The sequence below is a fragment of the Podarcis erhardii genome (genome assembly GCF_964252035.2).
Source record: "Podarcis erhardii genome assembly, chromosome: 3".
Classification (NCBI taxonomy): Eukaryota; Metazoa; Chordata; class Lepidosauria; order Squamata; family Lacertidae; genus Podarcis; species Podarcis erhardii.
In genome coordinates this window covers 113,565,795-113,578,648 of record NC_138507.1, presented here as the reverse complement: position 1 = coordinate 113,578,648, position 12,854 = coordinate 113,565,795, and the positions used below count along the sequence as shown (strand labels likewise).

Here is a 12,854-nt window from a genome sequence, read left to right as displayed (position 1 = left end):
AAAGGTTACCCAAAAATTTGCATAGCCACAACAGCTATAACTATGTGACACAAGATTGGCATGTTAGGAATAGCTTCGCCCCCATCAACTGGTATATGATGTTTTAGGAATATTTCCCAGTAGTGATGTACGGAAGTGAGAGCTGGACCATAAAGAAGGCTGATCGCCGAAGAACTGATGCTTTTGAATTATGGTGCTGGAGGAGACTCTTGAGAGTCCCATGGACTGCAAGAAGATCAAACCTATCCATTCTGAAGGAGATCAGCCCTGAGTGCTCACTGGAAGGACAGATCCTGAAGCTGAGGCTTCAATACTTTGGCCACCTCATGAGAAGAGAAGACTCCCTAGAAAATACCCTGGTGTTGGGAAAGATGGAGGGCACAAGGAGAAGGGGACGACAGAGGACGAGATGGTTGGACAATGTTCTCGAAGCTACCAGCATGAGTTTGACCAAACTGCGGGAGGCAGTGGAAGACAGGAGTGCCTGGCGTGCTCTGGTCCATGGGGTCACAAAGATTCGGACACGACTAAACAACCAAACAACAACAGCAAATACCACACTGATGCCTTGTCACCTGATGAGTCCTTCGAAGAACATTAGAACTAGGAGGGCAGAAAGAACCAGACAAAGGGATTATTGTATTCCCTTCCAACCCTACAATTCTCTGATTCTATTATCCCGCTTAATCAAACGATCCCCTCCAAGCGGTTTACGTAAGTGCCATAAGAAAATACAAATAGAATTGATAAGATTTTGAAAACCAGCAGACCTAATGGAATTATCAAAACACGGATAAAATGCATAATAAAATTACATGTCTGGTTAGGCTTAGCTAAATGAAATGTGCTTGGAAAACGTTTAGCAAGCTTTCAAGTTTTGTTTTGCTTTTCACCATAGCGGCATACACATTCATTAAATAATTATTTTACTAACAATACCAAGGAAGAAGAAGCTGCCACAGATTATTATTTTAGCATGAAGGCTAATTTTTCAGGTGACTTCTGCATCAGCCTGGCTGTGGACAAGCGGTTCTTAGATTCAGTGACCATTCTTCCCATATAACCATTTGACTTGCATTGACCAGATTTAGCCTGCTCCCATCCTTTCTCTTGTATTGTGTGTAATAGGCAGAGACCCACCTGTATTATCATGTCAACATTAGTGTTCTGACATGCAACAGAACCAATAAAAGCTTCCTAGATCTGATCAACTCATTTTTGATGTTCACCAGGCGTAGAAAGTCTGTTTGCCAGATGGGCTGTGAGGTATCAGAACCTCCGAATAACCCGAAGGAAAACCAACCTGTGACTGCTTATCCTTCTCAGTCACACCTACAATTTAAAAAATAATGGGGAGGATTGCAGATCTGCACAGACTATCTGCAAAACATCTTACCCAGACCTATTACTAAATGTACCCTACGCGAATCTAATGCGCACCTCGATTTTCAAAACCTTGAAACCAAAAAAGTACTTGCTGGCAAATGTAAATATGCCATCAAATCTAATGCGCACCCTAATTTTCATGATGTGATTTGGCCAAAAAAGGTGTGCATTGCATTCAAGTAAATGTGGCACAACAGTAGCTCTGGAAAATGATGCGATCTATGTTCTCCACTGGTGACCACCCATGTTTGTGTAGGTGGTGGTAGAGATGAGTAATAATAATAATAATTTTTATTTATACCCCGCCCTCCCCAGCCAAGGCCAGGCTCAGGGCGGCTAACAAGCAATAATAAAAACAAATTGAATGAATACAACTTAAAAACAAGATTAAAATACAACATTAAAATATTGAAACATTAAAATATTAAAATGCAGCCTCATCACAGGAGGAGAAAGGAAAAAGAAAAAGAAAGAGGGGGAGGGAATCAAATTGGCTCCAAGCCAAAGGCCAGGCGGAACAACTCTGTCTTACAGGCCCTGCGGAAAGAAATCAGATCCTGCAGGGCCCTGGTCTCATGAGACAGAGCGTTCCACCAGGCCAGAGTTGAAAAGGCCCTGGCTCTGGTTGAGGCTAATCTAATTTCCTTAGGGCCCGGGACCTCTAGAGTGTTGCTATTTATGGACCTTAAGGTCCTCCATGGGGCATACCGGGAGCGGCGGTCCCATAGGTACGAGGGTCCTAGGCTGTGAAGGGCTTTAAAGGTCAAAATCAGCACCTTAAATCTGACCCTGTACTCCACTGGGAGCCAGTGCAGCTGGAAAAGCACTGGGTGAATATGCTCCCATGGCAGGGACCCCGTGAGGAGCCTCGCTGCTGCATTCTGCACCCGCTGGAGTTTCTGGGACAGCTTCAAGGGCAGCCCCGCATAGAGCGAATTACAGTAGTCAAGCCTGGAGGTGACCGTCGCATGGATCACTGTAGACAGGTACATTGCTACCTGTACTTGTACACTGATGACTGCCCATGTGGCAATATGGACATTAAAGGCAAAGGAACATTTATTGCCACTAGTAATACCTTCCATGGGGTTTTGCCCTTATTGACAGAACATTGAAGAACAAGGTTTCCAAGCATCCTCCTTTTCTGTGCAACAGGTATATTTGCTGAGATTATGTGCTATTTCATGTCCCTCTTTTCCATTTTTTTGCAGAAATAAAAGGCTGCCTTTCTCGCACTCATCCATAAAAATAGCAAGCGGCAAACCTCACATTTTGTTGCTAGGGTATCCATGCTTAGCTGAGTGTCTTTTCAAAAAGTGCTCATTATCTAAGTGCATCTCCCAACAATCCGTTTTCTGCTCAATGAGCAACAGAAAATATTTACCCAGCAGATAATGTTGATGCGGCAAGGAAGTGAGAGCTGACATTTTCAATTGCCTTTATTTCCAGGGGAAATAATGACCTCTAGCTGATATGAAGGGACACACAGAATAAAAACTGAGTTTGTAGATTGAAGGGCAGCAGCTGCTGTGATGAGAAAATTACATTGGTTTCTACCAACTTCCCCAGTACCTGCATGCATGGCAACGATTGTACTTAGATCCTAAATTGCTTCCATGGTCAGATGTCCGAGAAACGGCACTTCCAAGCAATTAACTATCGCCGTACAACTTCCATGCACGATGCAGAGACACCAATATTTTCTGCCAAAAATTACATTAGCCTGTGGAAGTCAAGCCTCCTTTTATGTGTTCCTTTCCCTCCCCCATTCCACAACGCAAAATGAGTCCCCAAATGTTTTGATCCAAGGAGCTCTGCATTGGGGGAGATTATCAACAGTGGGAGGGAACAGGGGCACCGTTATAGGGGGCGGAAGGCAGTGGCGTAGCGTGGGTTGTCAGCACCCGGGGCAAGGCAAGTAATTTGCGCCCCCTAACCCGTGGATTTGCGCCCCCTAACCCGTGGATTTGCGCCCCCTAACCCGTGGATTTGCCCTAACCCCAGATGTTGCGCCCGGTGCGGCCGGCACCCCCTGCACCCCCCACGCTACGCCACTGGCGGAAGGGACCCCTCAATATTTCCAGGCAGGGGACTGAGCCTCCCACCCAATACTGAGGGGGCCACCATCCCTCATCGCCCCTGGGTGAGGTGTGGAGGGTGATTTTCACCCTCTGGGCTCCCCGCCATGATTGCCAGATCACCTTCCCAGAAAGGCGATCCTCAAAGGGATGCCCATGAGGACTGGGGGAGGGGCATCACACATGTGACATCATGCACCTGCAACAGCCCCCCCCCACCCGAATGTTGGGCCCAACTCGGCGCACCTGGGAGGGACCTTTCTCCTCAGCACTCAGCCTGATCAGATTTCCCTAACTGAGGCCAACTCATGTACAGTGGTACCTCGGGTTAAATACGCTTCAGGTTACAGACTCCGCTGACCCAGAAATAGTATCTCGGGTTAAGAACTTTGCTTCAGGATGGGAACAGAAATCGTGCTCCGGCGGCATGGCGGCAGCAGGAGGCCCCATTAGCTAAAGTGATGCTTCAGGTTAAGAACAGTTTCAGGTTAAGAACGGACCTCCAGAACGAATTAAGTTCTTAACCCGAGGTACCACTGTAAATCAGGCTTTTAATGCAGCTATCTGGCAGTGAAATAAAGTAAGGTAAAGGTAAAGGGACCCCTGACCATTAGGTCCAGTCGTGACCGACTCTGGGGCTGCGGCGCTCATCTCGCTTTATTGGCCGAGGGAGCCGGCGTACAGCTTCCGGGTCATGTGGCCAGCATGACTAAGCTGCTTCTGGCGAACCAGAGCAGCGCATGGAAACGCTGTTTACCTTCCCGCCGGAGCGGTACCTATTTATCTACTTGCACTTGGACATGCTTTCGAACTGCTAGGTTGGCAGGAGCAAGGACCGAGCAATGGGAGCTCACCCTGTCGCGGGGATTCGAGCCGCCAACCTTCTGATTGGCAAGTCCTAGGCTCTGTGGTTTAACCCACAGCGCCACCCGCGTCCCTTCTGAGATAAAAGTAGCAGACAACAATTTTGGGGGGTACATCACTGCCCTATAATATTGGAATTTTGAAGCATTTTGGTTTTCTACATTCTTAAGCTGTGGTCTTAAATTATGGACCGGCTACATATCCTGGTTGACAGACGGATATATCAAAAAGTACTCGGGGTCACGCTGAACTGTGATGCTTCTGTCACAAATGTCTAAATGGAGACGAAAGTACCAGACGGTTCTTACTCCTGCTACGTTCCTTCTGCTCCAGACTGCCTTCCATGCAAGGTGAATTTACAACAATCTTAGCTGACCTCAGCAGCGCAAGGCTCACATTCACGTAAAGTCAATAAATTCCACCGTACAGGAGAATCAAAGGATAATTGGTTTCATTTGCATGTTAAAATACTTCCAAGGCATATTGTCAGCATTTTAAAAAATTCATAACATTTCTCTGAATATGATTTCGAGCTTCGAAGAGAGAATACAAAATGAGGGACATTAAAACTTGCACTGTAAATTTCTCGGGCTGTAACTCTTCTCCCTTGGACACCCACCCACTAAGCTCATAGCCTTTATCCATAACCAAGAATTGGGTGCGTTAATGGGGGCGGGAACAAAAATGTAAATTTTCCGCATGAAAACAAAGCTTGCTTTCCCTCTGCAATCAAGAACGTTAATGTGACCTCGCAGGTTAAAGCTACGAAGGGAGCCCTTATAATGAATGTCTAATGGGGCCAGTTCAGAAAAGAAATTGAGCATATAACCATTGACCCAGGATGCAAGAATCTGAGCCCCAGATTCTCTGGGGAGCTGGAGAGAGTCTCTGTCTGCAACTACACGTTGGGTGAACCAGGTGCTCTGTATGAGTGCCTCAATCATGCAAAATCTCAGATAGTGCTCTCTTCCTTCCTTTTAGAACAGGGGTAGGCAACCCGCAGCTCCAGAGCCGCATGTGGCTCTTTTACACCTTTTCCGCGGCTCCGGGGCGGATACTAGCAAGGGGAGGAGGCGCATTGTGCGCCCCAACACTCCCCACTGTGGCGGGCGCTGTACTGGCTGTGACATTGTAAGGGGCATGTACGCTGGTCACTGCATTGAAAGGGGGCACGTACGCTGGTCACTGTTTTGAAGGGGAGTGAAGAACACACACACACAAAAAGGTAACTTGTTAATTTAACGTTTATTTCTATGAGGAGGAGTAATTCTGAGGGGTCAAACAAAGAAATAATAAAAAAGTGACAAAAAAGTTATTTTTATAATGACGAGTTTTGCGGCTCCCAGTTTTTTTTTCTTCGGAAACGGGTCCAAGTGGCTCTTTTTGTCTTAAAGGTTGCAGACCCCTGTTTTAGAAGGAAAGATAATTTTCGCAAGGCTTCTCCATGGGTGTGCTTGTTTATTATTTATTTGCTTGTTGCAAATCATAACTGTGGCGTTTGCCTCCTAGGTGGGTCATAAGGAAAGGGTTAAGTGAGTGTGATGTGATTGGCCAGAGAGAAACTGGTAGGAGGAGTTAGAGTTAGAGTCGGTGTTGTGTGGAAGTCAGTTGAGAGTTGGGAGTTGGAGAAGGAAGAGGGAGGAATTAGTCTGTGGGTTGGTCGAGTTGTGTTGTGAGGGAGTGAGAGGAACTGTTAGGTGGAGTCAGATAGATAGTTGGAATAATCCGGGGACCCTGTGTGATCACCACAAAAGTGGTGGCAGCAGTGGGATTCAAACTCACGTCCCCGAAGAGGGTCACACAGGGTCCCCGGACGTTTGACGGTCTATTGATCCCTGTGCCACCACTGTGATTGCCTCTTCGCTGCCACCAACCCGTTTCTCTCGGGTACACACGGAGTCCAGACAGTTGTTAACATTAACAAATAATCAAATTTATTTTTATAAGCATGAACAAATTTAAGGTTTCAGTTAATTTTTCTTGTCAGTTTCTTATTCTTAGTTTCTTTACTAACGTATATGTACCTTACAACTTCAAACTGATTATTCCAACTATCTATCTGATTCCACCCAACAGTTCCTCTCACTCCCTCACAACACAACTCAGCCAACCCACAGACTTATCCTCCCTCTTCCTTCTCCAACTCCCAACTCCCGACTTCCACACAACACCAACTCTAACTCTAACTCTAACTCTAACTCTAACTCTAACTCTAACTCTAACTCTAACTCTAACTCTAACTCTAACTCTAACTCTAACTCCTCCTATCAGTTTCTCTCTGGCCAATCACATCACACTCATTTAACCCTTTCCTTATGAACCACCTAGGAGGCAAATGCCACAATAACCCACCTTTCTTCTCTGAGGATGTTCAGGTGGGGTACCTGGTCCTCCACTTCCCCATTTAATCCCCACAACCACCCTATGAGGTAGGTCAGACTGGCCCAAGGTCACACCCAGTGAGCTTCATGGACGAGTGGGGATTCGAACCCTGCTCTCCCAGGCCCATACACTTCCAAGCAACGGCGTTATCCTTGCAAGTGCATGAGCTGAAGCCTACAGTGAAATGAATAATAATTTAATAATAATCATTTATTATCTATACCCCGCCCATCCGGCCAGGCCTCCCCAGACACTCTGGGGGGGCTTCCAACAAAATATTAAAATACAGTAATGCATCAAACATTAAAAGCTTCCCTAAACAGGGCTGCCTTCAGATGTCTTCTAAAAGTCTGGTAGTTGTTCTTCTCTTTGACATCTGATGGGAGGGTGTTCCACAGGGCGGGCGCCACCACCGAGAAGGCCCTCTGCCTGGTTCCCTGTAACTTGGCTTCTCACAGCGAGGGAACCACCAGAAGGCCCTCTGAGCTGGATCTCAGTGTCTGGGCAGAACAATGGGGGTGGAGATGCTCCTTCAGATATACTGGACCAAAGCCATTTAGGGCTTTAAAGGTCAGCACCAACACTTTGAATTGTGCTCGGAAACGTACTCGGAGCCAATGTAGGTCTTTCAAGACCAATGTTATGTGGTCTCGGCGGCCGCTCCCAGTCACCAGTCTAGCTGCCGCATTCTGGATTAGTTGTAGTTTCCGGGTCACCTTCAAAGGTAGCCCCACATAGAGAGCATTGCAGTAGTCCAAGTGAGAGATAACCAGAGCATGCACCACTCTGGCAAGACAGTCTGCAGGCAGGATTGAAGACCAATCCTTGTCGGAGCTGCAGGATAGGTGAAAGTGGGTGAGCTTAGGTGAAAGTGTGCAGTATGCCTGGCACAGGCAAAGAACCCTGCCTGCCTTCTGTGTGGAAAGGCTGCAGATCAGAGGTAGAGCATCTGCTTTCCAAGCAGAAAGTCTTGGGTTCAATCCCCGCCATCTCCAGGGAGGGCTAGCAAAGACTGAAAACCTAGAGAGCAGCTGCCAGCCAGTACAGGTAATATTGAGTTCAATTTAACCAATAAGGCGATTTTTGATGAGTTGAAGTGGGTGGGCAGGCAGTCCACAATGATCCTCCTTCTAGTCATCTAGGGTCACCTAGCCCAACCCCGTGCAATGCAGGAATCTTTTGCCCAACGTAGGGCTTGAACATGAGATTAAGAGTCTTGCGCTCTACTGACTGAGCCATTCTGAACTCCCAAGTCCTTCTGTCACTTTAAGGAATCCTATCTAACTACTCAAGGGACGTGGGTGCTGCTGTGGGTTAAACCGCAGAGCCTAGGGCTTGCCGATCAGAAGGTCAGCGGTTTGAATCCCCACGACGGGGTGAGCTCCCGTTGCTCGGTCCCTGCTCCTGCCAAGCTAGCAGTTCGAAAGCACAAAGTGCAAGTAGATAAATAGGTACCGCTCCGCAGGGAAGGTAAACGGCGTTTCTGTGCACTGCTCTGGTTTGCCAGAAGTGGCTTAGTCATGCTGGCCACATGACCCGGAAGCTGTACGCCGGCTCCCTCGGCCAATAAAGCGAGATGAGCGCCACAACCCCAAAGTTGGCCACGACTGGACCTAATGATCAGGGGCCCCTTTACCTTTACCTTTAACTACACAAATGGGTGCTACCCTCTTGTCTGGCAAGGGAGAAGGGAAGAGATCTCAAGTTCATACCTTTTCCAGATATTTCCCTGGCTAGGTAAAGATAAAGGGAACCCTGACCATTAGGTCCAGTCATGGGTGACTCTGGGGTTGCAGCGCTCATCTCGCTTTACTGGCCGAGGGAGCTGGCATTTGTCCACAGACAGCTTCCGAGTCATGTGGCCAGCATGACAAAGCCGCTTCTGGCGAACCACAGCAGCGCATGGAAACGCCGTTTACTTTCCCGCTGGAGCAGTACCTATTTATCTACTTGCACTTAACATGCTTTCGAATTGCTAGGTTGGCAGGAGCAGGTACCGAACAATGGCAGCTCACCCTGTCGAGGGGATTCAAACTGCCGACCTTCCGATCAGCAAGCCCTAAGCTCTGTGGTTTAGACCACAGCGCCACCAGCATCCCAGTCAGGTGCCAAGTGCTGCTTCCTGGCGGCAGGCAATGTCTCTGTGTAACTTGAGTCTGCCAAAGGCACATGGCAGGGCAGAATGAGTGTGGGGGATTTTTGGAAATGGAAACAAAAAGTTTAGGAGCCCATGACACGGTGCCTGTGTGTGTAATGCATGCTTTAGATTTTCTCTTTTTCCCCATTATTAAACTCATAAATATTTTATCAGATCATAAAATATTAACCTATTTTTTCTGAGTTGCATGGAAAATATGGGAGAAAGTCTTTGCTACCGGGAAATGTTCCTTGTCATTTTCAGAGGATGCAAATGATGAATCTCTAAAGCTGCCTTCAAAGGGAAAAATTCCTGCAAAAACCCCACTCCCATAACACATAGGTAAAGGTAAAGGGACCCCTGACAATTAGCTCCAGTCGTGACCGACTCCGGGGTTGCGGCGCTCATCTCGCTTTATTGGCCAAGGGAGCCGGTGTACAGCTTCCGGGTCATGTGGCCAGCAAGACTAAGCCGCTTCTGGCGAACCAGAGCAGCACACGGAAATGCCGTTTACCTTCCCGCCAGAGTGGTACCTATTTATCTACTTGCACTTTGACGTGCTTTTGAACTGCTAGGTTGGCAGGAGCAGGGACTGAGCAACGGGAGCTCACCCCGTGGCGGGGATTCGAACCGCCGACCTTCTGTCAATTGCATTTTATGGAAGAGGACGTTCCAAACTGAGAGCAGGACAGATGTCCCACTACTTCTTATGGTGGACAACAACCTTTCCAAAAAGGGGCACCTATTGAGATTCAACTACTTGTCACAGCACAAAGAGAAAATCAAAACTGTTGTGGAATTTGGGCACTTTTCCCGCCAGAAAGGGCAAAGAACAAGTTATAAGTCAATAAAATTGTGAACAGCATCAAAACATTTCCCCCTCCCCTCTGGTCTCATGACAGCAGATCTTGAGGTCACCCAAAGATTTGTATAAGATTCAAGGCAGGCAAAAGGAAGTACTAATTGACACAAAACACATAATTAACTTATGGATTTCAGTGCCACAAGATATGGTGATGGTTTCAAGTTCAATGGCTTTTAAAAATAAAGTTAGAGAAATCCATGGTGGATGGACCTATCTGTGACTATTCAACACAACAGCTTAACAGGACTTCCATGTTCAGAAACACTCATATTATTATCAGATGATGGGGGCAGACAGCTCAGGAAGTCTTGTTATTTAATGCCCTGCTTTTGAGTGTCTCAGAGGGATCTGAATGCTCACAGTTACTAGTGGAAATGGAATGTCAGACTAGAAAAGTGTTTCCCAAACTTGGGTCTCCAGCTGTTTTCAGACTACAACTCCCATCATCCCTAGCTAGCAAGACCAGTGGTACAGGATGATGAGATGTAGCCTGAAAACAGCTGGAGACCCAAGTTTGGACTAGATGGACCTTTGGTCCAATCCAGCAGATACATTTTGAATGTTCTTAGCTAGGAGGACCACACCATCCACAACTCAGTCTAAAACACGATTGTGTGAATGGGGCCAGGAATAAGTCCACAAGGTGCTCTGATGGAGAGTTAGGCAGGTCTCACAGGACTTCTGAAAATGTAGCTATTTCTGTTCTGCTGGTCAAAGGTGGCCCTACAGATGTTGCTAGACCATAACTCCTGTCATCCCTGATCACAACATCTGGAGGGCCACACAGGTTCCTCACCCCTGCTAAAGGAGAAGTCTCACCAGCTGACAAGTAGTAGGTGATGGGTGAGACGGGGAGATGGAAGCAGCATTTGTGGCGAATCGTATCTTCCCTCTGAGAAACGCTGATGCTTTGGTGCAATGAATCACGGATGGTCACAGAACATACAGATGGGAGATTTGGCACCTACATGCCAAACACAGCAAGGCGTGTTACCTTGAGGCCATTAACCACCGCTTCAGGCTGCTGAGAAGGTGAGGAGGCCTGGTCATTGACGCTCGGAGAGCAGACATTCCCATCTGCCCTTGTTGGCATCCTAATGGGACCCTTTGTAGAAAACCAAAAACTATTTAATAGCGGAATGTGCACCACGCTCATCAAGATGAACAGTTTCCCCAACCACCTCTAGCTCCTCGCTGCAAAGCCCACTGGGCATGTACATACTCTGAGTATATGTTTAATTCAATCACCTTGAAATTGCGCCCTTGGGATGCTAGGCTGTCTCAGGGTAACCAACTGTCTCTGTAAGTTCCTGTAAGATTCTTGGTCATATCAAGAAGATGACAAGCAAAGGGAGCAAAAATCTCTAGTCCAAATCTAGAGATAGTTAAATCATATTTTAAGTCCCACTGAAATCAAACTCATTGCAATTAACATGTCTTACTGATTTCTATTTTATTTTATTTATGAAATTAATGTACTGTCCTTCAGCATAAGATCTCAGGGTGGTTCACAGAATAAAATATAAGACAAAAACACAAGTAAATAATTAAAACAAAGCAGCGGAACAACAATACCCCCCCCTTCCCACAGGGACATATTAAAAGGCTGTGGAATATTAATCAGCCAAAGGCCTGGTTGAAGAGGAACATTTTTGACTGCCACCTAAAAATATATAATGAAGGCACCAGGCAAACTTCCGTGGAGAGAGAATTCCACAAATAGGGAGCCAGCACAGAAAAGGCCCGTCCTCATGTTGCCACCCTCTGGACCTCAGGTGGAGTTAGGCACACAAAAGAAGGTCCTCAGATGATGAACACAGAGTCCAGGATGGTTTATATGGGGAGAGGCGGTCCTTGAGGTATTGCGGTCCTGAGCCGTTTTAAGGTATTATGGTCCAGAGCCATTGAAATTCTGATTTCAACGAGATGGAAGTGCAACTGGCTTTGCAAGATCAGGGTTTTATTTTTGAGATCACAGACACCTAATACAGGAAGTAGCATACACAGTCCTCATAAGGAGGGAAGACATTGCGATGCTAACAAAAAGGCAAGAGAGCAGTACTAAAGGGGTTCAAATGTAGGATGGTTTAACAGGGGCACCCCACAACCTGTGGCCATTTTACATTTGATTTGCAAACCATGCTAGAGAAGTTGGTTGAGGGCTCACAGTCATTAGCCACTTTCAAGTTAACTGAACTTTTGCCCACACAGCTATTGACTGAACTGTCTTATTGCCACGGAATATTCAGAGACATTCCAACTTCTGAAGACTGAGGTTTAAGACCAAGTTAAATGTGATTTTTTACAGTTATCATTCATCAGCTGTATGCCTTGTATCTTATTTCCAGCTGATGAAGACTATTACGAAACAGTAGTATCATTCCTTTTGAGGCTTTTGAGACGTCTTCCGTTGAAACTTTTGAAAGACTATTGAGAGACTTTACTTTTGAAACTTTTGAGACGTCTTCCTTTGAAAGACTATTGTGAGACTGTCCTTAAGACATCTGTTTTGAACACACGGCTTGACAGTCCTCGCTACCACTCTGTTATATTGTACATATGAACTTTGACTGGCTTATTCCTACAGTTTGAATATCATTATTCTATTATATATTCTCTACTAACTATTAGCCTACCTGTTGTGTTTGTATTGTTGTGACGGAATATTCAGAGACATTCCAACTTCTGAAGAACGAGGTTTAAGACCAAGTTAAATGTGCCGGCCGTCACAAAGAGGCCATCAAAAATGGTTCAGTTGCCCAACATGGTGGACATAACATTGGAAAGCATATTTGAGCCCATGCAGTGGCTCCTATAAGGCTAGCATTTTCACCCCAGCGCTCTGCAACCTTTGAAACAGCCATGCCAGTGTGCAAATGCCAGTGCGCACAAGGGCCAGCGCTTGTTGAACATTAAGTGGAGTACTTGCATTAGAATGTGTTTTGAAATGGCCTATTCAACTTAGTTCTCACTGAGACGGTAAGGCTATGCTTCGTTTACTGTTTCAGACTGCAAGTGGTAGCCAAACAAGGAGTGGGAGAATCTGTCTGTTTCAATTTCCCTCAGTTTCTCTTTTTCCCCAATCCTGAATTCAGATCTCCACATTTCCACATGAGGGGTTTTTTTTGCGGGGGGGAGCAGG

At 46.4% G+C, this 12,854-nt stretch overlaps 1 protein-coding gene across 6 annotated transcripts in view; it reads right to left on the bottom strand.

Annotated features, from left to right (window-relative positions):
* The window catches only part of CCDC85A (coiled-coil domain containing 85A), a 172,857-nt gene that overhangs the window by 5,468 nt on the left and 154,535 nt on the right, over positions 1–12,854 (bottom strand). For 2 of the 6 annotated variants that reach the window (XR_014154558.1, XM_081854826.1), the window contains exon 4: positions 10,707–10,817. The exons of 3 other annotated variants lie outside the window; for them this stretch is intronic. Coding sequence is in view for 2 of the 3 variants with exons in the window: in XM_081854826.1 (XP_081710952.1) it covers positions 10,707–10,817 (111 nt within the window). In the remaining variant the exon portion in view is untranslated. Of the gene's footprint in view, positions 1–10,706; positions 10,818–12,854 lie in introns of those variants that run through there. One more of the 6 variants, XM_081854831.1, reaches the window with a different exon arrangement.